We start from the raw sequence: 27,208 nt of genomic DNA, 5'->3' as shown, positions 1-27,208 counted from the left end.
GAGAGAGATATGTAAATGACACATCTCTCAACCATACCTCAATTGAATAAGTGAGTTACTTACATATTCTATTAATTCTGAGGTTGAGACAGACGAGACCACTGAGAATAATGTATGAAAGCACAGGGGGAAATTTCTTCTTAACTAAGGCTGTGTTTCTCAAGCACCAGCTTCATTTCTGCTCCTCTATCAATCCAAAAGTTCAGGTATGGAAAAAATGGTGCAGCTGAGCACTAGGATACACTGAGGATACAGCTGCTAAATCTATGGTCTATTTGGCACTCTCAATGGAGGTGGATTCTGCCTGGAGGCTAAAGACCGCCAAATTCTAATTTAAGACATTGCCTTCCAAAAAATAGAATTTTTAAAAAAGAAGAAAAATTTATAATGAAAATACATTATGACATGAAATACAGCACCTACATTACCTTTAAATATGATCCATAGTATTTTGTTACATATGAGCTGTCACACTGACTCAAAACAGTTATTTCCTGCTGAATGTCTTCAATTTCATCTTCGGCTTCCTCAAGGTCTATAATTTTAATAGCAACCACTTGCTGGGTACGGTTATCAATTCCTTTAAAAACTTCTCCAAAAGAGCCTTTCCCAATGCGTTCTAATTTTGTGAACAGTTCTTCTGGATCAGCTATGTTATTCTAAGAGGAGGGAGAGAAAGAAAGAAAAAAAATACACATGTATTGCATCATTTTTTTAAGTGAACGAAAATAAACCACATAGGATTTTATCACACTTTTTAAGCATACAAAATCCCTTGAGTCTTCACATGTGCTTCATTAGAACAAAAGTAATACCAAATGGTCAGCCAGTCCATATTCTATTGGATCACACACATTTCCTGGGCTTAGCTGATCCTGCTACCACAAACAGTATTATAGAGAAAATGTCTCTGATGCCTGCCAAAAGGCCAGACACATTTTAGAATAAAGCAGCTGCTTAGAGACTGCACATTAATGCTATGGTAGCAATAGTGAGAGTCCTAATCTGAGCTATAGGTAGGTGAATCATTAAAAGTTCTCACATTACACCAGCAACATGTCACCTTTTTACTCTCCATTTATCTTTCCAACTTGGGCATCGCAGTTACCCCACATACAGTTCTAGACCTCCATGCAATCAACACAGAACACAAAAGACTCAAAAATCTAGGACTATACATTTTTTCTTTACTTGAGATATTACTACATGCAATGTTCTCATCAATGGCTGAAATAAGATTCTATGCCCTTAACAAAATTGTTAGTATTCATGAGGAAATGGAAATAACTTTCACAACTAATCTTACAGTGGAAATCCAAAGGAAGTCGACATAAAATTTGTAGTCCAGTATACATTGTAGGTTAACTGTATAGGCATGACTTAGATATAGTCACTCTCCTTTCCTGATTTAGAATTATCCTTTATCTATCATATACAAGTTTTCACTAAATTTTTATTACCACAGGACAACCTTTATAATCTTACTTAAGTTCATTTTGCTGAATATATATTATATTTCTAATCAAGTAGAAACAGAAGATCTCTAAAGCTTTCCAAATGGTACATAATTTTTATTATATGCGGCTTAAGTGTCTGTTTGTCGCCGATAGCTTATTGGTTGCTTGCGTAACTGTACTAGCCAATGGGGTGAAGTTGCCACGGCATTCAAATAGTCTCGCCTTCTGGCATGCCACCTCACAAATTGAGGTTAAAGATTGGAGCAATTAGTATGCTGTTAAGAAATCTTAACACCAGAAGGGGTCTTTGCAATGGTACAAGACTAGAGGTTCTCCAATTGAAAAATAATGTCATAATAGTTAAGTCTTTGGCTCCTCTAAAGGTGAAATACATGTCATTCCAAGAATTGATTTGGCTCCATTTCTAACAGGGTTGCCATTTCAATTGAGACGTAGACAATTTCCTGTAAAACTTGCCTTTGCTATGACCATCAATAAGTCTCAGGGCCAAACACTTAAGCGTGTTGGCATTTTTTTACTTGAGCCTGCATTTGGACACGGTCAACTTTATGTTGCCTGTCCAAGAGTTCGTGAAAGAACAGACGTAAAATTAAAAATAATTGATGGTCCTCTGCAAGGTGAGCTTAAAAATGATGGAAAGATCTACACAAGAAATGTTGTGTACAAAGAGATCTTTGACATGTGAATTAACATTTTATTATTTAAATCACCTTTATTTATTGAGCTAGCAGTGGCTCTTAAGAAATGTACCGCCAGTGGTTTCCTTCATTGCACTCTACTTTAAGCAATTAAGCAAATAGAAGGGGGAAACCTCATGGGGCAGTAAGCAAAGGGGCGTCCTCGCCGCTTGCCCTGGGTAATTCAGTTTGAATTAGCAGACACCTTTGCACAAATCATTTTAATTACAATTTATACTATCTAGAACAGCGGTCATTTTGTATGACCGCTGGGCTTTCCAGTTAATTTATATTTAAGTGCTTTATTGCTCTAAACCTACAACTTTACTTTGAGTTCCTTCAGAATATAGGAGAATGCTATCTAGTTCTGGTGAGGTACCTATATTTAACTTGTCATTTGGACCTAGATCATCTGATCATTTACAATTTTACCTAGTCTTCAATTTCATAGGACAATTATATACAGTTAGCATGTTCCCTTATAACTTCTTTTATTATACAACATGCTCATTAAAGTTTATTTTTCTCTCATCAAGTTCTTTGCACCATCATCACCAGATAGATTCACTAGTGTTCCCGTAAACTGCTTAATTTTGAGTAACTTGAAAATATGATTGCCTTAAAATTTTTTCACCAACTTTTCTTTTTTCATCCTGCTTAAATACAGTTTGCACATGACTTGCTTTGTTTTTAAGCTTTCCCATTTTCCCTGGTTAGACCTTTTTTTTTCCTTTTTTAAAAGCTGTATTTTCTATGTAGTATGTAGTGTCTTTGATATTGCAAGCTCCTTATTCCGACGCATCTGGAGTACCTACAGGAAACGAATACATCTTGGGCTTCCCATATAAGCTTTTAAAAATAGTTTAAACTTTCAGTAGGTTGGAAATGTCTTCTTAATGTTAACATTTTGTTATATGTTCTCCAAAAGTTGAGTACCATCATCATTGATGTCCTTGGTATTCTCTTTCTTAGCAGACATTGTACTTCATTGTGATTACCATTACATAGTAGCTAAACCATAGCTACTTTTCTTCCTACTTTTGGTGATGGCTCTTATCTTTCTAGTACCTTGTGGCAAAACAAAACAAAACAGAACAGAACAAAACAAAATAAAAAGATACCTCAACAAACAGCTTAGTGACATGTTCCTCTCTCTATAACTTCCTAAATTTGGTGGATTTGTAAAAATAAAAAGAATAAATCTTTCCACCATTTTGATTATAAAACAAATCTAAAAGTTGTAAATATGGCATGATTAAAAAATACATAGTAGGTACTTTCTGATATACTCTCAACTAGAAAGCATATTCATTAACTTGATAACAAAATGTGTTTGTTGTAAGCAAAAAAGATTATATTGCAATTTTCCTAATTCATGTTTTAAAAGGATTTGACTGAAACAATCCACTTCAGGGAGAACATAGCCCTTCTTGCTTTCTATAGCAAATGGGCTCCTGAAAGTATGTAAAACAAAGATTTGAAAATCAAGTCCCATTTTGTATTTTAAAGGAGCTCTGAAGTGAATTCTAACTCATCAATATAGTTTAAAATTTTAAATCAAGAAATACCAAGTTGAGGCCCTGGCCAGTTTGCTCAGTAGTAGAGCATCGGCCTGGCATGTGGATGTCCCAGGTTCAATTCCAGGCCAGGGCACACAGGAGAAGCAACCATTTGCTTCTCCACTCTGCCCTGTTTCTCTCTTCGTCTATTTCTCCCTCTCTCTCTCTTCTCCTTCCCTCCTGCAGCCAAGGCTGGATTGAACAAGTTGGCCCTGGGCACTGAGGATGGCTCCATGGCCTCCACTTCAGGCACTAAAAAAAATGGCTCTGGTTGCAACAGAACAAGGGCTCCAGATGGGCAGAGCATCGTCCCCTAGGATCCGGTCAGGCCCATGTAGGAGTATGTCTCTGCCTCCCTTCTTCTCACTAAAAAAAAACAAAAACAAAAAAAAAGTTGATGAAAGAAAAATCTATCATTTACACTATGTTTACTTCCAACTCTTTTATTGGGTGACTAAAAGTTCTCATAACAAAATCCTAACTTCCAGAATGGAGGGAATCATAAAAACAAGTTTCCACTACTATAACCTTACCTGCCTAATTATCTGAAGATAGAAATTCCTGCCCTATTTTCCAATTCCTGAATTTTGGATAGATAATACCTAACTTCTAACACCCCTTCAACATTTCACTAACTTCTTACACCAAAGTATCCTGCCTCTTAATATTATGACAGATTTCCTTTTTCTTTTTGATGCAAAGGCAAAAGTCAGGTGATAAGTGGAAAATATTTCAAGTAATACAACTTAAAAACCACCTGTACAAAGAAGATGATTTGCCCAAACCCATTCATATTGCTCTCCTTCAGAGACTCTGATAAAACCAAGTCAGCTCCCTCTCTACCCAAATCAAATGTTTAAGAATATTAAAATTTCCAAATCTTGTACTGCTACTGCAAAATTGCAGTTTATTACTATATCTGTATTTGTATTACCTTCTCAAAGCTGTAGCCCAAGAAGGAGCTCTAAGTTCTACAGCAGCAAATAGGAGGAACAGGTAATTAATTTCATAATTATATACCATGAATGGTACATGATTTATCCATACCCCATAAAGATGGGTCTGTGAAAATAAAAACCTCATAGATCCACCTCTGACCATTTACATTATTCCTTGGCTGTCTTTCCCTTTCTTTTACTTAAATTTGGACTCTTCAGCTCTTCTTTAAGTCTTAAGCAGAGATACCATTATTATTAGAACAATAACAATGCAGTAACTTTTTAGTATGGAAATACTATCAGGAAGTCCAAAAGGGAAAAACATTAAGATTAAATTTTGCTTGTCTCCTGTGTAAAGTCAGGAGCAGATGAAAGAAGACTTCTTGCATACTTAAATCACAGAATCAAAGGGCTGGAAGAACTCTTCAAGATTCTCTAAGTGCTCTCCAGTCTTGGCTTCACATAATCACCAGTACAACTTTGAAAATGCAGATACCTAGGCATCATTCCAAAACTACTGATTCAGAATCTCTGAGATTGGGTCCATAAATTAGTATTTATTTTTAAAGAAATTACTCCAAACTATTTTCTGTGTAGTCATTTTGGCACCAGTTTTAAGATCAGCATTTGCAAACTATTGAACAGACGGATCTTGAATTTATATCCTTGATTATATGGAATTCATTACCACTATTTTTCCCAGGCAGCAAGCCTGTGGTTCTCTTCAAACTTGGCAAGCTAGGAGGACAACTTTTAAATTAAAATAAAACCAAGAACATCTTGGTATTTATAAATACATACCTATGTTTTGAAAATTAGGTCTTCAATACTTCTTCTAAGGATACATCTCTAAAATTGGTACCTACTCTCAAATAAGGCTGGCCTGTGCTGGCACAGTGGATAAAGAGACAACCTGGAACACTGAGGTCACCAGTTCAAAACCCTGGGTTTGCCTGGTCAAGGCACATATGGGGGTTCATGTTTCCTGCTCCTCCCCCACTTTCTCTCTCTCTCTCTCTCTCTCTTCTCTAAAATAAATAAAATCTTTTTTTAAAAAAAGGCTAGAAAATATATTTACAAAAACGTATACAATGTGTCCCACACACTTCGTATATGTATTTTAAACTTTTTTTTTTACCAAATAAAGTCTATATAATAATAGAGTGTAAAACAGGTTCAGATTTAACTGATGACAGTTTTGAGTTAATAGTCAACATTAACAAAGAGTAAAAACCTAGTTCTAATTAACTAGTAGAAAACAGGTACAAATTGTGGAGAATGGTGTAGGAGAGAAGAAAGATTTTCTTGACCCTTTTTGGCTCCCTGGTTGAGTCTAAAAATTAAACTGACAAAGGCCTATGAACAGAAGAAAAGCATATACATTTATTCAATATAAGTTTTATATGACACTAGAGCCTCTATAAGGAAATAAAGACTCAAAGAAATGGTTAAACCTATGTGTTTTTATGTTCATTTTGATGAAGACTGGAAAGTTGTGGAAAGATGTGAGTTAACTGTCATAAACTGGGGAAAACATGGTAAGGCCAGTTTGTTCAGATTCTTCTTGGTATCCCCTGTCTTTGGAGATCTGGATGCTTTTTTCCTCCCAATATAAGAAGAGAACCTCTCACAAGAGGGTCTAAAACGTGTTTCAGGGAAGAAGAGTGGGGAATGGAAGGAGTGTGGTGTGGCAAAGTAACCTTCCTGCTTCTATCATTTTTCTTAAACACCCTAGATTTAAAATATCCAATATTCCAAGGTGCCATACTTAGAGGTAGCCTATCCTGAAACCATTGGGGGCATTAAGAATAGGTGATAAAGAGAAACAAGAAAACTGTAGACAGAGTTAGATTTTGCCCTGGGGTTCCAGAATGGAGACACAGAGACCCAAAGGCTGGAAAGAACTAAATGTAACAAATCTAATTTCTTTGAATCTGAGGAAGCTAAGTCAGACTTCTAGTCTGATTTGAAGGGTGTAATGAAAACTTAATAGATTTAGGGAAGAAAGGTAGATTTCTCAGAGGATTAGCACTTTTACAAAAAATGATTATGTATACAGGTCACACAGTGACTCACAGATGAAGAGGGGTATACAGGAAATAATGAACCAAAAATGTGCTAATGCTATCAAATTTTAGAAAGGAAGACCTCTTACCCCCTTCATATTTTCAAGAGTTAATACCAGGAATGACCTGTACTGAACTTAGAATACCCTGACAATCTGAGAGAGTAACTAAAATCTTCAGCCTAACAAATACTAAAAAATTGAGCTATATAGTCAGTTAGCTACCTTGTATTTAAATTGCTCAGATTAGTTCTCCCCAGCTAAAAATAAAATGCTTTTCTGGATTACTACCATGACTACACTATTACTTGTCATCTAACAAGTAGAATGCATCTAAATAAAAGTCATTCTCTGGTAATTCCATGAGCCTCAAATTCAGTTTAGTTCCATTATGATTGCCTATGTTAAGATTTTCAATTGCCTTAAGAATATTGCCTTATAAGCTTATTGAGTGCTTCCTAATCAAGATACTGCCAGAAGAAAAATAAAGATTTAATCAATAACCATATAATCTTTAGCACTGTTTGCATTCAAGATTGCAGGATAGTATTTTTTTAAAGTATTGTAAATAATCCAAGCACAATTAAGTTCTCTCTGTATAGAATTGTAACAGTCACACGCTTGTAGAGATGAAAGGGAATGTATAGGTCATTTGATCTAACTCCTTACAACCACCATCAGCCAGAAGTATTTATTGTATGAATTCTGTGTCCTAAATTAATATCAAATGGAAGCTATGAAATTTAACGTCACTTATGGTAAAAATAATGGTAGTAGTAGAAAAAGGTAATGAAGAGAAAAGTCAGTCTTGGAATTGAAAGAATTGCAAACTCTTTAAGGTGAACAGGCATGTAGCAAATATCTGTAACCTAGAGATGTTATTAATTGTTCAAGGTTTTTTTGAAAAATAATTTTATTTTTTTAATGGGACGACATCAATAAATCAGGATACATATATTCAAAGATAACAACTCCAGGTTATCTTGTTCAATTATGTTGCATACCCATCACCCAAAGTCAGATTGTCCTCTGTCACCTTCTATCTACATTTCATTGTGCCCCTCCCCCTCCCCCTTTCCCTCTCCCTTTCCCCCCTCTCTCCGTAACCACCACACTCTTATCAATGCCTCTTAGTTTCAGTTTTATGTCCCACCTACCTATGGAATAATTCAGTTCCTGGATTTTTCTGATTTACTTATTTCACTTCGTATAATGTTATCAAGATCCCACCATTTTGCTGTATTTGATCCGATGTCATGATTTCTTATGGCTGAGTAGTATTCCATAGTGTATATGTGCCACATCTTCTTTATCCAGTCACTATTGATGGGCTTTTTGGTTGTTTCCATGTCCTGGCCACTGTGAACAATGCTGCAATGAACATGGGGATGCATGTGTCTTTACGTATCAAGGTTTCTGAGTTTTGGGGTATATACCCAGTAGAGGGATTGCTGGGTCATAAGGTAGTTCTATTTTCAGTTTTTTGAGGAACCACCATACTTTCTCCCATAATGGCTGTACTACTTTACATTTCCACCAACAGTGTATGAGGGTTCCTTTTTCTCCACAACCTCTCCAACATTTGCTATTACCTGTCTTGTTAATAATAGCTAATCTAACAGGTGTGAGGTGGTATCTCATTGCCATTTTGACTTGCATTTCTCTAATAACTAAAGAAAATGAGCATCTTTTCATATATCTGTTGGCCATTTGTATTTCTTCCCGGGACAAGTGTCTGTTCATGTCCTCTTCCCATTTTTTTATTGGATTGTTTGTTTGTTTGTTGTTGAGTTTTATGAGTTTTTTGTATATTTTGGATATTAGGCCCTTATCTGAGCCGTTGTTTGAAAATATCATTTTCCATTTAGTTGGCTTTCTGTTTATTTTGTTATCAGTTTCTCTTGCTGAGCAAAAACTTCTTAGTCTGATGTAGTCCCCTTCATTAATTTTTGCCTTCACTTCTCTTGCCTTTGGAGTTAAATTCATAAAATCCTCTTTAAAATCCAGGTCCATGACTTGAGTACCTATGTCTTCTTCTATGTACTTAATTGTTTCAGGTCTTATCTTTAGATCTTTGATCCATTTTGAGTTAGTTTTAGTACAAGGGGACAAAATGTAGTCCAGTTTCATTCTTTTGCATGTGGCTTTCCAGTTTTCCCAGGAGGATTTATTGAAGAGGCTTTCTTTTCTCCACTGTGTGTTGTTGGCCCCTATATCAAAAATTATTTGACTATATATATATGTGGTTTTATTTCTGAACTTTCTATTCTGTTCCATTGGTGTGAGTGTCTATTTTTCTGCCAATACCATGCTATTTTGATTGTCGTGGCCCTATAATATAGTTTGAAGTCAGGTATTGTAATGCCCCCAGCTTCATTCTTTTTCTTTAGGATTGCTTTGGCTATTCAGGGGTTTTATAGTTCCATATAAATCTGATGATATTTTGCTCTATTTCTTTAAAAAATGTCATTGAAATTTTGATGGGAATTCCATTAAATTTGTATATTGCTTTGGGTAATATGGCCATCTTGATTATATTTATACTTCCTAACCAAGAACAAGGTATATTCTTTCATCTCATTATATCTTTTTCAATTTCCCTTAACAATGGTTTACAGTTTTCATTATATAAGTACTTTACATTCTTTGTTATGTTTATTCCTAAGTATTTTACATTTTTTGTTGCAATCGTGAAGGGGATTATTCTTTTGAGTTCATTCTCAATTGTTTCATTGTTGGCATATACAAAAGCTATTGACATCTGTATGTTAATTTTGTATCCTGTGACCTTACTGTATTGGCTTATTGTTTCTAGTAGTCTTTGTGTGGATTCTTTGGGGTTTTCGATGTATAGGATCATATCATCTGCAAAAAGTGATACCTTTACTTCTTCTTTTCCGATATAGATGCCTTTTATTTCTTTGTCTTGTCTGATTGCTCTGGCTAGAACCTCTAGTACTACATTAAATAAGAGTGGAGAGAGTGGACATCCCTGTCTTATTCCTGCTTTAAGGGGGAAAGCCTTCAGTTTAGTGCCATTTAATATGATGTTAGCTGATGGTTTATCATATTGACATATTTTCCTTCTATACCCATTTTGTTGAGAGTCTTAAACATAAAATTGTGTTGTATTTTATCGAAAGCCTTTTCTGCGTCTATTGATAAGATCATGTGGTTTTTGTTCTTTGTTTTGTTGGTATGGTGTATTATATTAACCGTTTTACGTATGTTGAACCATCCTTGAGATTCTGGGATGAATCCCACTTGATCATGATGTATTATTTTTTTAATATGTAGTTGTATTCGATTTGCCAGTATTTTGTTTAGTATTTTAGCATCTGTATTCATTAGAGATATTGGTCTGTAGTTTTCTTTTTTTGTGCCATCCTTGCCTGGTTTTGGTATGAGGGTTATGTTGGCCTCATAAAATGTGTTTGGAAGTATTGCTTCTTGGTCAATTTTTTGGAAGACTTTCAGTAGAATAGGAACCAAGTCTTCTTTGAATGTTTGATAAAATTCGCTGGTATAGCCGTCAGGGCCTGGACTTTTATTTTTGGGGAGGTTTTTAATGGTTTTTTCTATTTCTTCTCTACTAATAGGTGTGTTTAGGCTTTCTGCTTCTTCTTGACTCGGTCTAGGAAGGTTGTATTGTTCTAAGAATTTATCCATTTCTTCTAGGTTGTTGAATTTAGTGGCATAAAGTTTTTCATAGTATTCTACAATAATTTTTGTATATCTATGGTGTCCATGGTGATTTCTCCTCTTTCATTTTGGATTTTGTTTATATGAGTTCTTTCTCTTTTTTCCTTGGTAAGACTTGCCAAGGGTTTGTCAATTTTGTTGATCTTTTCAAAGAACCAGCTCCTTGTTCTTTTAATTTTTTTCTATAATTTTTCTGTTCTCTATTTCATTTATTTCTGCTCTGATTTTTATTATCTCCTTTCTTTGGCTTGTTTTGGGTTGTCTTTGTTCTTCTTTTTCTAGTTCCTTAAGATGTGAAGTTAAGTGGTTCACTTGGGCTCTGTCTTGTTTGTTCATATATGCCTGAAGTGATATGAACTTCCCTCTTATCACTGCTTTTGCTGCAGCCCAGAGATTCTGATATGTCGTATTGTCATTTTCATTAGTCTGTATATATCTTTTGATCTCTGCACTTATTTCTTCTTTGACCCATTCATTTTTTAAAAGTATGTTGTTTAGATTCCACATTTTTGTGGGATTATTTTCCTCTTTTTTGCAGTTGAATTCTAGTTTCAAGGCTTTATGATCAGAAAATATGCTTGGTACGACTTCAATTATTCTGAATTTGCTGATATTGTTTTTGTGGCCCAACATATGGTCAATTCTTGAGAATGATCCATGTACACTGGAGAAAAATGTATACTCAGTAACTTTGGGATGAAATGTCCTGTAGATGCCTATCATATCCAGGTGCTCTAGTGTTTTGTTTAAGGCCACTGTATCTTTGTTGATTCTCTGTTTGGATGACTGATCTAGAGCCGTCAGTGGTGTATTGAGGTCTCCAAGTATGATTGTATTTTTGTCAGTTTTTGTTTTAAGGTCAATAAGTAGCTGTCTTATATATTTTGGTGCTCCTTTTTTTGGTGCATATATATTAAGAATTGTTATGTCTTCTTGATTCAGTGTCCCCTTAGCCATTATGAAATGGCCATTTTTTCTCTGAGTACTTTTGCTGTCTTGTAGTCAGCTTTATCAGATATGAGTATTACTACGCCTGCTTTTTTTTTGGATGTTATTTGCTTGGAGTATTGTTTTCCAGCCTTTCACTTTGAATTTGTTTTTATCCTTGTTACTTAGATGAGTTTCCTGTAGGCAGCATACAGTTGGATTTTCGTTTTTAATCCATTCTGCTACTCTGTGCCTTTTTATTGGTGAGTTTAATCCCTTTACATTTAGTGTAATTATTGCCACTTGTGTGTTCCCTATTGCCATTTTATATATTGCTTTCTGTTAGTTTTGTGTCTTGTTTGATCCTTCTCCTTCGTTTTTCTATCTTTTCTTTTTATTTGTTTGTATTCCATACATCTTTCCTCTGTTGCTATCTTTTTTATCTCATATGCTTCTGTGGTGGTTTTTTCAATGGTGATTACCATTACATAATGAAAAGGGTTCCTACCCTGTTCATTGTCCCACACTATTTTGTGAGTACTTTTGCACTCCATCGACCTTTGCTACTGTTAATCTCCATCCACTCCCCCCCCCTTTTTTTTTTTTGTTGTTGTCACAGTTTAAATTTGGTTTTATTGTGTTCTTCTTGGAGCGTTTACTTGTTGCTTTGTTTTGTTTTGTTCTTTGTATCTGATTGGAGAACCCCCTTTAGTAATTCCTGGAGTGGGGGTTTTCTGATGATAAATTCCCTCATCTTTTCTGTATCTGTGAATGTTTTTATTTCTTCTTCATATTTGAAGGATAGCTTTGATATGTATAGTATTCATGGCTGAAAGTTCCTCTCTTTCAGGACTTTAAATATTGGGGTCCACTCTCTTCTAGCTTGTAGAGTTTCTGCTGAGAAATCTGATGATAATCTAATGGGCCTTCCTTTATATGTTGTATTCTTCTTTTCCCTGGCTGCCTTGAGAATTTTTTCTTTGCCATTGGTTTGTGCCAATTTCATTATGATATGCCTTGGAGTAGGTTTGTTGGGGTTAAGAAAACTCGGAGTTCTGTTTGCTTCTTGAATTTGAGGCTTTAGTTCTTTCCACAGGCTTGGGAAGTTCTCATCTATTATTTGTTTGGTTATGTTCTCCATTCCATTTTCTCTCTCTTCTCCCTCTGATATACCTATTATTCTTATGTTATCCTTTTTGATGGAGTCAGATAATTCTTGTAGGGTTATCTCAGTTTTTTAAATTTTTGAGTCTCTTTCTTCTTCTCTCTGTTGTGCCTCAAGTTGCTTGTCTTCTATTTCACTAATCCTCTCTTTTATCTGGCCAGCTCTATTAGGTAAGCTTGTTACTTCATTTTTCAGCTCGTGAATTGAGTTTTTTATCTGTGTTTGATTTGTTTTTATAGTTTCAATTTCCTTGGCAATATATTCTTTGTGTTCATTGAGTTGTTTTCTGAGCTCCCTAAATTGCCTTTCTGTGTTTTCTTGTATATCTCGGAGGATTTTTAGGATTTCCATCTTGAATTCTCTGTCATTTAGCTCCAAGGTTTCCAATATATTAAATTTTTTTCTATAGATTTTTCCTCATCTAGCTCTGTTACCTCTCTTTCTTTTGTATCCATGATATTCAATTTTTTCTTCCTTAATGGCATCTGAGGGTGGTTTTGTTGATAGTATTAATGAGATTTAATAACGAATAAAAAGTTAAAAAAATAAAAAATCTATAAAAGTTGTTTTTCAAAAAAATTAATAATGAAATAAAGAAAAATAAAATAAAAATTTAAAAAAGGAAATTATTTCCCCCTCCTTTTTTCCTCTCCTCTCCTCTCCCCTCTTTCTTGAGAAAATCTTGTGGTGAACTGTGAATTATATTGTATTAAATACAACAAACAATGCCTGTAATGGAGGGCCTGAATTGGGGAAAAGTAATAAAGTGGCAAAAAGAAAAAAAGATAAAAAAGGGGGTATGGACCCACAAAAAGCAAATAAGGAAAAAATTTGGGTCAAGAATAAAATGATTTGCTTTTAGGTGTTGGTTGACTAAGAGTTTTGATGAGAGGAATAAGAGGGGAACAGGAAAATGGGGGGACTAATTAAAAAATTACTATTGTATTTAGTGGAACAAGAACTAGATAAAATGGAGAGCCAGGGATGGGAGCTCTCCTAGTGAGTTAAAAAGATGAAGTAAAACCCGCCCAAAATGCCACAAACATAAGTTTGAGTCCCAGATAAGATAATTTGTTCGTTATTGAGGTTTGAATGCGAGGAGAAATAAAGGAGAAAGGAAGAAACTAATATAGAGGAAGAAAAGAAAGAGAGAGAGAGAGAGAAAAAAAGAGGGAACCAATAAAAGAAGAAAAAAGAAAAAAGAGGAGAGAGAGAGAGAGAGAGTTAAGGGTTTTGGAGTGCAACCCTCATAGAGAGAAAGCAAGAGGAAAGAAAAGATAAAGGGAGATGTAACACTTATGAGTAGTGTAGTTCAAGGAGAGGAGAGAGTAAGACCGGCAGAGAGTTAAACGACCAAATTGGAGGAGGAAAAAAAAAATCAAGAGTGTAGATAAGAGAAACAAACAAACAAATATAATAAAATGGGATAGGTTATAATGTCTGCGGATTATTCTTGATTTTCAGAGGTTATCTTCTTGCTTTTTCTTTTCTCTCCCTTTCCTGGTCGGTGACTCTACCCCGGGTTCTGCCCCTTTGGCATGCTCAGGTAGAGGTTTGCAGTTGATAAGTCTCTATGGCAATGTCATGTATTGTGCTTTAGTCTCGTTGGCAGTCGAGGCTCATTAGCATTTATAGGCTCCGACAGTGAGAGTCTGTGTTTCTGAAGCCTTTCTCCTAGTCTTTCCTTCCTCAATTAGTAGTTTGATAATCCAGCTAATGGGTTGCTGCTGCCTCTTCCTGGATAGTAAGAGGCTCAAAGAGCTGGCAACTCCCCACTCTATTCCCACTCAGTGCAGGGCTCTGGCTAAGGCTCAGTCAGTCAGAGCTGCTAGCAAAATCAGGCGGGGCTTCCACCCACTCAAAGACCTCTGGCTCTACCACTCTGTCTGGTAACACAGGCGAGCACCCACTCCTGGGGCGCTTGGAGGAAACTCTTGCTCACTATCTGTGTGCGCACACCAGGATATCAGGCCGGAAGTCTCACACTCTGAGTGAAACCCCCACCCGCACGGAAAAGTTCCAGCGTTGGAATTGGCTCTCGCTCCGTCCCTGTACATGGCTTTTTCAAGGCGCTGGGCCGGCCCGAGATTCCGCTTTTGGCCCACACAAAGGCCCCTGACTCTGCTCCTCTTTGGGATAACATGGGCACACACTGCTGAGGCACTCGGAGGAATCTTTTGCTCACTATCTGTGCGCGCAGACCAGGATATCAGGCCGGCCACCTCACCCTCTGAGTGAAACCCCCACCCGCACGGAAAAGTTCCAGCATTGGAATTAGTTCTCGCTCCCTCCCCGTGCGCGGCTTTCCCAGGGCGCTGGGGCGGCCCGGAGATTCCGCTTTCGGCCCACACAAAGGCCTCTGACTCTGCCTCTCTGTGGGATAACACGGGCGCCCACTCCGGGGTCTTTGGAAGGAATCTCTCGCCCACTATCTGTGTGCGCTGACCAGGAGATTGGGAAAAATGGCTGCCCCACTTGTCTTTGTCTGGGTTTGGCGTGAGTATTAGCTTGTATTGCCTGGGTTGCCACAGGAACAGTTTTTCCTCAGCTTGGATCTCCGTGCCACAGCCTGGTTCGGCCGTTTGTGCCGTGGCCTGGATCTATTCACCCCCTTTTCCCGCCTTAGTTTCTATATTCTCAGTTCCCAGTGAAAGCCGCCCTGTTTAGGTTAGTGAGGAAGGCAGAGCATTTCTTACTCCCTATTTCCTTCTGGGTTTGGTTATATATTTAGCCAATTTTTCACTCGACCATACCTTCGGGTGTATTGCGAAACATCTGGAGGCTCCAAGGATAGGTTTTTCTGTTTCTGGTTGAAGATCTTGTTGAGTTTTGGGGGAGATTTATTGGTATTGCTTCCTACCCCACCATTACTCTGATGTCATCTCTCAATTGTTTAAGGTTTTAAGGGAGTTCATTCGTGGCAGGCTCAAACTTGAACCTAGGACTCCTAACTTTTAAGTCTAAGGTTCTTTCACTATATTTTAGATTAAGTTGTAACTTAAATTGTATTATTTTTCTATAAAACTAAAATTATTTTCCATCATAATCAAATCACACAACTGCCCAATGCCTATTTAGAAACAGACTTACATTTCAAAAGTTGAAAAAAATAGAAACTTAAAAGTATTTGAAAAACTTATAATAGAACTCTCCTATTCTTTGAATGATAAGATTGATTACTTACACATATTGAACCACTCTCTGAATGGCTGACACTTGTATTCATGTACAATTAGCAAATATTTAATATTACAATTTTATAGAGAAATGAGCTGTATGTAATCTTTAATTTTGGCAAGGGTACTATACTCAGTTCGTTTTCTTTTCTTTTTTTTCCATGTCAATAGTAGACTGGAATGAGCTAACCTTTACAGTGTGGAATACCATGATTTCCATAGAATCCAATGTCCAAAAGTCAACAGCTCCAATTGCTGCTTTTCAGTAATTTAATGTAGACTTCAGTAACCTTAACACTAAGATTTTCAGTTTTGTTCATTAAAAAGAAACCCAGAAAACCTCAACATGATAAAATTTTACAAGAATAAAATATTTGGCATGACCCATGGTGGCACAGTGGATAAAATGTCGACCTGGAAATGCTGAGGTCGCCGGTTCAAAACCCTGGGCTTGCCTGGTCAAGGCACATATGGGAGTTGATGCTTCCAGCTCCTCCCCCCTTTTCTGTCTCTCTCTCTCTCTCTCCTCTCTCTTTTTCTCCACTCTAAAAATGAATAAATAAAAAAGAATAAAATATTTTTGCAATAGGCTTTATTATAAACATAGAATTGTTAAAATGACTGTGTGAATACTCAGATTATTTTAATAATGAAAAAGAAAAAAACCTGTAAGTTTTTCTAAACTTTTGAGAATGTGATGTTAGAAGATTATTTCTCTACTTTGTACAACTTCAGGTTCATATTATACATATGTGATAAAATTTTATGGAACTCTTAAGAGACCTCTGTGATTTACCTTCTTGAAATAATATATGTAGCTTCATTATATTTTGCAGGTAATAGAATAAGACTTAAGATAAAACTTAAGTCTGTCTGTGTATGTTTCAAAATTAAACATGAAGAATTGGGCTTGTGGTCAAATTTCTTTAGGTGGTCAGTGTGTTTGTATTTCCATGTTTATGAGAGCTCAAAATATTTATCGAAACACAATAAGAAAAACTGTCTTAGTTTATCTACTTTTTGATATACATTTTTACATCTCTCTCAAAGGTTATTATAACTTGCTTTTGCAACATAAAGTAGAAGTCAAATTGTTCGATTTTATGTATATGCAATGAAACAAATGAGATGTAGTCACAACAAACCCGAATTTCCTTCTGATCATCAGATAATATTTTATCAACTCACAGTTGAGATCCTATCTTAACCAATTCACTTATAAAAGAGTTTTGAGATAGATAAGGCAGTAGGAAGGTAGCCCCAGTCTGGGGCTGGCAAAGCATAAATTCAAAGGTCTCACAAAGCATTATTTTCTACTCTTAAGGCAACAATTTAACATTTTAGCAGTACTGTGCATAGCAATAAGAAAAACATATTTATAAGGCAGAAATAAAATTAAATTTATAAGTATTTTCATTTCTTATTCTTATGTTTAGATGAACACTGTCAAAGTACTTAGAATGCAAATATTTTAGTAAAGTATAACATTTTAAAATTTATTACAAAAGGTTTTGATATAGCTACATGAATAACAGAGATTCTCCTGATTAATAATTTGAGTCTGTTTCATACTTAAGAACAAAAGAATAATTAGTAATATTCCTTCAATTTAATTACTCTTACTCAAGATGGGATAAGAGAAGCACTTCCTCTGTCTCCTAACTAGCACTCTTCTGTCTATCCAAGGTTAGATCAGAGCGAGAAAAAATGAAGTAGAGCAGATTCTAGGATGTGAAGAATGCATTTCTTTACATATTTTTGTAAGACAGTTCAGTTGACAGTCTGGAAATGAAGAAGGAAACATTTCTTTGATTCTATTATCACTTTACCATCAACCACATTTTTAAAATTAATCACAGGAAGGATAATAAGGAATTTAACCATAACATCCTCCACATTAGAAATCCTGAAATGAGAAACCTAGTGATAATAGGTAGCACCTTTATTAGCTCCATTTCCCATGTTTTTGTTTTTGTTTTTAAATTTTTTTAATTTTTTTTATTTATTCATTTTTTTTAGAGAGGAGAGGGAGAGACAGAGTGGAGAGACAGAGAGAGAGAAGTGGGGGAGGAGCTGGAAGCATCAACTCCTATATGTGCCTTGACCAGGCAAGCCCAGGGTTTCGAACCGGTGACCTCAGCATTTCCAGGTCGATGCTTTATCCACTGCGCCACCACAGGTCAGGCAATTTCCCATGTTTTAAAATTTCTGTTATTTTCATTGAAAGTAGACATGTCAGATCATTTTGTTTAGCCAGGTAAATTATCTTTGGATCTAAGACCTCTTAAATTAAAGGAAATAACAAATTTTTTTAACTAACTTTCTGGGCTGTGAAGTTTCCTTAAACCTTTAGTTATATTAATGGATAAGGGGAAGGAAACATCCTGCAAACAATCACTTTCTTCTCTCAATACAAATATTGATCGACTTACGACCTATGCAACTTACGACCATTCGACTTTACGGCCACAATTACTAGCCATGACTGCTCCACATCTGGCAGCGCAAGCGTTGCCCAGCTGGACGTATGGCAGTGCGGAACAGCTTCTGGCAGCACTACCATCTCCGCAAGCACCATTTCAACTGTTATCCCAGACTCAGTACAGCAATTTGTGTTTTGTGTCCTGGATATTTTTCATCAAACCCCTCCCAAGATGTCTGCCAAGAGGAAATTGTCTTTGCAAATATTAAACCAGTTGTACTGGTAATGCAGTATTTTACTTAAACCTGATGAATGTAAAAATAAGAAACAAAATGGTGTAGAGATGATAAAATGGCATAAAATGAACAAAGAAAATTATGATATATAACAATAATGAAAGAAAATTATGATAAAATATGACTTAAAGGTTTTTATAACATCATTTCATAGTACTATACATATAGCCTACTCAACTTACGACCAAATCGTGTTACGACGGGTCTGGACCCAATCGTGGTCGTAAGTCAAGCACTAGCTGTAACCCAAAGGCAAGGCTATCATCACAATAAATGCTGGATATAAACTCCATTGCATCATTTAACTCATTTCTCTCTGACCTTAAACCATATTACAAAGGAAAAAGGAGACCTGGTTTCTTATATGTATTACAGAGGTAAAGAGAGGAGAGAGGTCAGGCAAAATTGGCTTAATTTTGCTTATCCAGGAAATTACAAGAAATCAGCGATTAAATGTCAGCTTCACCATCTATATAATGAGGGAGAGAGGTGGGTTCAGTTATCTCTAAATGATCTCCTATTCTCACACTGTGAATTTGTGAAGTATTAGAAGTCAAAAGCTAAGTCCCTTTGGTCCCCTGCTTGAATCATTAGCAGTTGCAATTCTATTTCTGAAGCAATTATGACATAAGGGATAAATTGCCATTGGTCACTTGGCTAATTCTATAATGATATACAATGGCTCAAATGGCAAGTATATAAATACTACCCTATCGTTTAAGTAACAAATTCAGAATCACTAGTTAACTGCAATCAAGTCCCAATTATCTCATACTACAATGAAGTGGGCTCAGGAGCCAAGGATGGGTAAAAAGCAACAGAGTGAATACTGTCCAGGCTGACCTCTCACCCCTCAGACTGCCTATGTCCCATTGTATGAATGGCTGCTCCAAGGAAATCAAGGAGAGCAGAATTCAGTTCATACAGGGCCTATGCTTCTATTATTTTCCTCTTCTTCTATTGTAAAGTAAATTCATTCAGAATATAAAGTAGCTTCTAGAAAGTAACCTAGTTTATATTTGATCACATACAGAAGTAGAACATCCAACAAAACTAGTTAGAAGGTGACAGAAGACAATCTGACTTTGGGTAATGGGTATGCAACATAATTGAATGACAAGATAAACTGGACATGTTTTCTTTGAATATATGTACCCTGATTTATTGATGTCACCCCATTAAAAAATAAAATTATAAAAAAAACACAAAACAAAACAAAAAAAAACAACTAAGTACAGAAAAGGAAAACTGCAAGGATGGCTTAGCATATCTCCAACCCAAAACTTCAGTGAGTAGCAGTCTAGACACGCAAACTTAAATGAAATGTTCCACAGGAGAACAATTCTACTTCTTAAATTTTGAATCTTTGGGTCATGCCATTTTCTACATCGACAATAAATTTACCTCTCCTCCATCTCTGAAGGGATTAAGCAAAGGAAAACAGAAATGTACAGACACAGAAAACAGTCTGGGGATTTCAGGAGGCAAATGGCGTGGAGAGGGTAGAGAAGAGATAAATGATAACTGAGGGAGACTTGACTGGGGGTGTTGAAGACAAAATATACAGATGATATATTACAAAACTGTAAACTTAAAACCTGTATAATTTTTATTAACCAATGTCACCCCAATTAATTCAATAAAATATTTTAAAAATTCCTATCCAACTCACAGGGGCAGTCAACCACCCGAACAGAATCAGTCGCTTCCTTCTCTGCCCTCCCACATCCCTTTGCTTGAGCCTCCCCTTACAGCACACATTTTATTATCTTTGCATTTTCTTTCATTGTCATGACTTTTCATTTTCTTTCTATTTTCTAATGGGTAAGTTTATTAAGGATGGTGCTCTGTCTCACTAAGCACCACTTATCTCACAGGACCCAGCATAGTGCTTTGTATACTGTGGATCTTAGATATTGCAGGGTATACCTGGAGGCCTGCCTTCCTAAGATAAAATCATTGACATGAGGTTGTAATTTCATTTGTTATTTAATTTCTGAGTTTTGGTGCAAGGGATATTATATTCAATAAACTCAAGGATATTAAAATACATATGAAATTCTAAGTCAATTCCTTTTCACACATGTGATTGACATAATAAAAAAATTTCCAAAGTGACAACTTTGAGATATTTTTCTTTCTACCGAAGAACTTTTTTATTAAAATTTTTTGAGTGACACTGGTTAATAAAATTATATTGGTTTCAGGTGTACCATCCTCTAATACATCATCTGTATAGTATATTGTATGTTCACTATCCCAAGTCAAGTCTCCTTCCATCACCATTTATTCCCTCTTTACCTTCTTCTACCTTCATCCACTTCCCTTTCCCTCTTGTAATCACCATACTGTTGCCTGTATCTACGATTTTTTCTTTTTGCTTAATCCCTTTTTTTAAAATTTTTATTTATTCATTCATTTTAGAGGAGACAGAGAGAGAAAGAGAGTGAGGGAGAAAGAGAGAGAGAGAGAAGGGAGGGAGGAGCAGGAAGCATCAACTCCCATATGTGCCTTGACTGGGCAAGCCCAGGGTTTTGAACCGGCGACCTCAGCATTCCAAGTCGAAGCTTGATCCACTGCACCACCACAGGTCAGGCCAGTCCATTTCTTTTTAACCCAGCACCCCAAACCCCTCCCCTCTGGCAGCTCTCAGTCTGTTGTCTGTATCTGTCAGTCTGTTTCTATTTTATTTGTTAGTTTATTTTGTTCATTAGATCCCACATATAAGCAAAAACATATTGTACTTGTCTTTTTCTGACTTGCTTATTTCACTTAGCATAATGCTCTCCAGCTCTATAGTTTGCAAAACAGCAGTTCTTTTTTTCTTTTTTACAGGGACAGAGAGAGAGTCAGAAAGAGGGATAGACAGGGACAGACAGACAGGCACAGAGAGGGATGGGAAGCATCAATCATTTCGTTGCGACACCTTAGTTGTTCATTGATTGCTTTCTCATATGTGCCTTGACCGTAGGCCTTCAGCAGACCGAGTGACCCCTTGCTCGAGCCAGCAACCTTGGTTTCAAGCTGGTGAGCTTTTTGCTCAAGCCAGATGAGCCTGTGCTCAAGCTGGCAACCTCGGGGTCTCGAACCTGGGTCCTCACCATCCCAGTCCAACGCTCTATCCACTGCGCCACCACCTGGTCAGGCAAAACAGCAGGTCTTGAAGTAATATGGAGCTATACTCAAAGGAGAATTGGTAGTAACCATAAACACAAGCATCAGTACTATATGCAAATATGATTTTGAAAGCACACCTGCAAACAATATTAACCAGAGCCATATGACTACTGTACGTCCTATAAAGTCTTGTATGATTTCATACTCAAACGCAAAGATTAGTGGCCTCAAAGATTACAGTCTGTCCATCACTCTGCTGTACATTTCAATTTAATTGGGCTAAACATATATAAAAATACACAATTCAATCAGGGATCAGATTTAACCATAAGAATTCATGTTAAAATTAAAGGTATTATTTTTGACTAGACAGGTAGTTATATAATTATGAGGGAATTGATAACAAGCCCTAACTATAAAATATTCATTGGAGAAGGGAGACAAGGTCATGCGATGAAAGAAAGATAAAAATTCTACTAATATATAAGTGATAAACAGGTACTGTAATTTATTCAGGGCATTATTTAATCAAACCCACAAAGGGCACGTTAATATGATGAACACTGAGAGCCTGATTTTATGCTATCCATACTGGAGGATGTCATTAAAGGATGTCATTCTAGTATTCAGAAATAAATATCTTTGTAGAAAATCTAAAGCAGAGGCTCCTAATAGCAAATATTGAACTATCACAGATGATGTTATGGTAAATCTTTAGCACGCTTATTAAAGTGTGTTGGATTAAAACAAAATTGATTTTCTCACTGCTTATCTTCCTTCTAGATGCAGAACGTCAATTAAAATCAATAGGTTTGAAGCTCATAGGCACAACACTGAATTATTAACACAAGGAGTTCTTTAGAAAATTAACACTGATTGAAAAAGTGGAATTTTACACAGCCTTAACTTACATTCTTAATGAGAAAGTGGCTGCAGTATAATTTACCTCTTCAATAAAATCTACACTTTGAACGAATTTAATCAAATAGTATTTACAAGGAGTTACCCACTGGAATCTTAGGACTAAGGAAACTTATCTCTTGGGTTCTGCTGGCTATAACATTCTATGATCCTAAGAAAATAATACTGGTGGCATGATGTAGTCAATAGCAAGCAATTTTAATCTTGGCAAACACTAATAAGAATGGAGCAGAGGGTCTTATGAAATAATGGTCTCTAGTATTTTCAACAATCTACTTTTCAGTTTCCAAAAATGAAAAATAATATCAGAGTGTGTGTTTATGTGTATGTATGGGTGCAGAGCTACAAAATAATGCTTACTGTTATTTTTATACCCTTTCTTTTTCTTTAAAAGATTTGAAGTGGTGCATTAATAAACATAAACTCAGAAACCAAGTAAAATAAGATGTGTGTGTGTTTGTGTGTGTGTGTGATAGTTGTACTTGAAAACCTAATTTAAGAACTACTAAAAATGAATATACAAGTTAACTCTGCACTTAGGACCGCAATATACCCAACATATATAAAAAATAAGCTTACACCAACAAATTTGTTACATTAACAAAACAGGGGCTAGATTTTAACATCCACCCTGATGATTTTATTATTCTCTTTCCCTTGCACAGGGAATATCAGTTCATTTGGGTAAAGATGAATCCAAAATATTTTTATATTGCCATCTTTTCAAAGAATTCCAGCTTAGATAACTCTTATTGTTGTAAATTATCTTCTCTCAAAGTTCATCAACTTTTCCTGAACTGAAATTTCTCAAATTGATCTCCATCTTACCATACATCCCATTATTAATAGCACTTGTGAATATCCTAATTCCTACACTTAAAGCTAGAGAGATTCACCAGTTTTTAACCCCCAACTATCTGTGCTGATATTGCTGAAATCTGTTCACATTACCAAAGCACAACATTTGTCAACCTAAATGTTCAAATAAAGGGGAGAAATGCTATTGGAATTAAGAGATACCTACTAATATAAATTGAATCTTTCAATTTTTAGGAAATAACCATAATAAACAAAGTTGTTTATGTGTTTCCACAAAACTATGATTAGGATAATATATTTTACTAGCTGATATGTATAGTTCTTGTTCATTTGTAAATCAAGTTAACAAAACTGTAATTCTCCATTTTAAAGAATTTTTAAAGACCATAGGATTTTAGAACTGAAAATGCTCCTTATAAAATACTTGAATATTTTTTTAAAAAAGAGTAATTTCCAGATGGGGTTGGTGTGGGCAATGACAAACAAGGAATTTCAGGATGGAGACAAATAACGAAGGTTCTTCATTAGTTCTTGAACTGCCATAGAAAAAAGAAGCTTGACGAGCAATTCAAAGTAATTAAAATACTTCAAACAGTGATCTACCCAAAAAGATCTGTGATCTACAACTTGAAATTACTTATACCCTATCATTTCACAGCCCTAACCAGAGAGAAAGTACTATTCATAAATCAAGGCCTCACTGCCCACCCCAAAAGGACCCATAACCATTTTGAAAAACACCACCTTAGAACTCCCTTTTTCTTTATTTGCTTTGGCTAGTATCATTCACTTCCTTTCTCTTCCTTATTTTCATCTAGTATCAATGTGAATTTAGCTAGCCAGTGATGACTTTCCTGACCATTTCAGTAGCCTGTCTTGATTCATCTCTCCTAGGAATTTCTGCTCAGGTAATAGGGAACCACTGGAAGCATTCATCAGATGAAGTTGAAAAAATAAAGTCTTCATTTCAGGAAGTTGCATCATGACTACTTAGCAACAAAGGACTGAATAGCATCATAAAAAATAAAGGGATGGTATCTGTCATTTTTCGGAGAAAAACACTGATAGAATTTAATGATTAACTGAATATGGAGATAAAAGAAATCAGTAGCTAATTACAAATAATGTCTTTCTTTTCTTCCTTCATAACTTTCTGATTTACCAATATATATTTTGTGGCTGATGGCACCTTCTCCACTAAATCACGTAGTTAAATGGCATTTGGTACCAGCCTGATTATTTCATATGCTATGATCTCATAATTTTAATGAATTTTTTATTAAGTACTATTCTCCTTACTGCTGAGAAGGTACCTTAGATGTTAATTATAGAGTGGAGACACTTACTCAGCACAGGAGGAAACACTTAACACTCCCTAGTCACTTTCCTTCTCTAATACATATGGCCTTGTACTAATTTAAAAGTGATCAAAACAATCAATGTCGTCCTTTATATTCCTATATTAAATTTGTCCAGTTTTATTTTTCTTGCTTGGGAATCTACAAAAAGTGTTAAAAGCTGTTATTCATTAGAGTTACCAATACAACTTTCTATATAATTCAACCATTAAAATTTATGTCTATAATACAAACAAAAATGTATCTATCTCTTTACTACAATCTGGAGTCTCCCCTTAAATTAAACATTACAATAATGAGAGCAACATACAAATCATTTACCTTAATAAAATGAAATCTTACTGCATTCCTAATCTCAGAGGAAATACTATAAGAAGCTTCCTTTCATTAGATCAGCAATTCTCAATGAGTTCCATGCCTAAAGACAGGGATTGGCAAACTTTTCTTTGAAGGGCCACATAGTAAATGTCTTGGGCTTTGTAGGCCAGGTAAAGTCTTCAGTTTCTGTCACATATTCTTCTTTATCAACAACTCTTTCAAGATGTATGTAAAGCCAGTAGCCACAGCCACCATCACAGCCGCCTGGCCCATGCAGGTTAGCATTGAATTCGGACGGTAGGTAATGAAACAATGGAGCCAAGAACTGGTGACCCATCATCTTTAATCCTAGTTTGCACCCGGCCGGCAAGTAAAAACACACACTGGGCTCCAAAACCCACTCATTCAGTGCTCACAAAGCTACTGACTTATCCGAGTTTCCTAGGATCAAAAGTATCTACCTTACCAACCTCATTCTCCTTTGTTCCCCATCTCCTTCTCTCTGCAAAAACTCTGCACTAACTGGCTTCTCCTTTAGCACTCTGCCATATTGACAGCCTCTCTCCTCTCCTCCATGTGGCCTTTCTCTGCTCTCTGCTCTAATGATAATCTCAGGAACCAAATGAAAGCAAGCTCCCGGTCTGCCCCACTTTATAGTACAGAAATCAAAACCTTTAATCCAATATACAAAATAGGAAAGTCTCTAATACAAAGTCACTTATCTGAGGCATGTTGGGATTGCACCGCCCCACATCAAAAAGGGTGGAAAAGCTTTTTCCTAAAAACAAGCCCCAGGCTACAAGGATCCTGCCTGCCCACAGCCTGCCCCCAACACACATTAGTATCACCTGGGCAACGGGCTTCCATGTGGGCAGTGCCATCTTTAACAAAGTGAGCATAATGTATTTTATCTGCCCAACAATGTAAAAGCTCTTTTTAGTTTGTTGGCTATACACAAACAGACTGTAAGCAGGATTCAGCCCTTGGCTTTGGTTTGCTGACTGCTGCTCTAGGAATCCATTGTATATAATAAATAAACTCCTCTCCAGTGAATCTAGAATGGTCCTCGTTGTGCCTTTCCTGGGAGAATTGAGAAAATTAACTTAAATTACTTTCTCTGTTTTGTGGTTCATATGAAAACTCTTGTTGAGAAAGGGTTTCATTAAATTAACAAAACTCCAAATATACTACTGTAGATGCTCTTTATTATTTCAAAAAATATAGGCATTCAAAAATATTTACTAGAGAGAACTTAAAATCTAAAATGTCAAGAAACTTTCATTTTGTCCAAAGCACAAGCCAAATGTTATAGCCTCACTATCCCTTAGTAGAAAATTAATTATAGGTAGTAGAGAAGTAATTACACATTAATTGCTTCAGCATAAAAGTAATTACATCTAATTTAAATTTTGCTTGGAATGGGTACCCAATTACTTTCAATAGTCATATGGACCTTATCTTTTATAAATAATAACTTAGTCTAGACTCCTGAGAAGAATCACCAAAACTTAAGTTTTAGAGCTTAAGGGTTACCTACACAATCTCCACACTTTATATTTGAGAAGATACATGCAGGCATTACTTTATAGTAAAGAGGAACATAACATACTACTTTCTGCATTCCACTAGTTAGAAAAAACAATTTAGTGTCCTACTGGGAAAAAGTAATTACATTCTCAAGCTCTGAAATCACTTGGCCATATTAAATAAGACTTTTCTTTTAAAATATACAGACCATCTTTTCACTTAAGGGAGTTTTAAAAAAATTGTCCAAAACTTTGCTTGATCTTTCATTCAGGATCACACATTATAATTGCATGGCACACTGTCATCAAAAATACACAAAAGAAGAATCAAAATAATATGCTTCTACTCATACAGATTGACGCTCCCAAATACCTCATGCATGTGAATGGACAACAAGAGAGAGCTGTATTTATTATCTTGAAATGTGGGGAGGAGGCTTTAATCCCTGGGCAGAGAACAATGCCTGGTTTTTAAGTGTGAAGACATATCTCAGGCGTCCCCAAACTACGGGCCTCAATGCGGCCCCCTGAGGCCATTTATCCAGCCCCCACTGCATTTCTGGAAGGGGCACCTCTTTCATTGGCAGTCAGTGAGAGGACCACTGTATTTGGCAGCCCTCCAATGGTCTGAGGGACAGTGAACTGACCCCTGTGTAAAAAGTTTGGAGACCCCTGTAAATCATCGGAAAGTTAAAAACCAATGACAGAATAAATACAGTATTTAGTATCCATAAGTGTTCTTAT

General features: G+C 36.0%; 1 protein-coding gene across 1 annotated transcript in view; it reads right to left on the bottom strand.

The window, feature by feature from the left end:
* Positions 1-27,208, bottom strand: part of STK26 (serine/threonine kinase 26) — a 76,443-nt gene that overhangs the window by 25,040 nt on the left and 24,195 nt on the right. Inside the window, exon 3 of the mRNA XM_066356985.1 lies at positions 429-659. Within this exon, the coding sequence (XP_066213082.1) occupies positions 429-659 (231 nt within the window). The remainder of the gene's footprint in view (positions 1-428; positions 660-27,208) is intronic.

The sequence above is a fragment of the Saccopteryx leptura genome, chromosome X, assembly GCF_036850995.1.
Source record: "Saccopteryx leptura isolate mSacLep1 chromosome X, mSacLep1_pri_phased_curated, whole genome shotgun sequence".
NCBI classification, from domain to species: Eukaryota; Metazoa; Chordata; class Mammalia; order Chiroptera; family Emballonuridae; genus Saccopteryx; species Saccopteryx leptura.
This window is presented reverse-complemented; position numbering and strand designations above follow the sequence as displayed.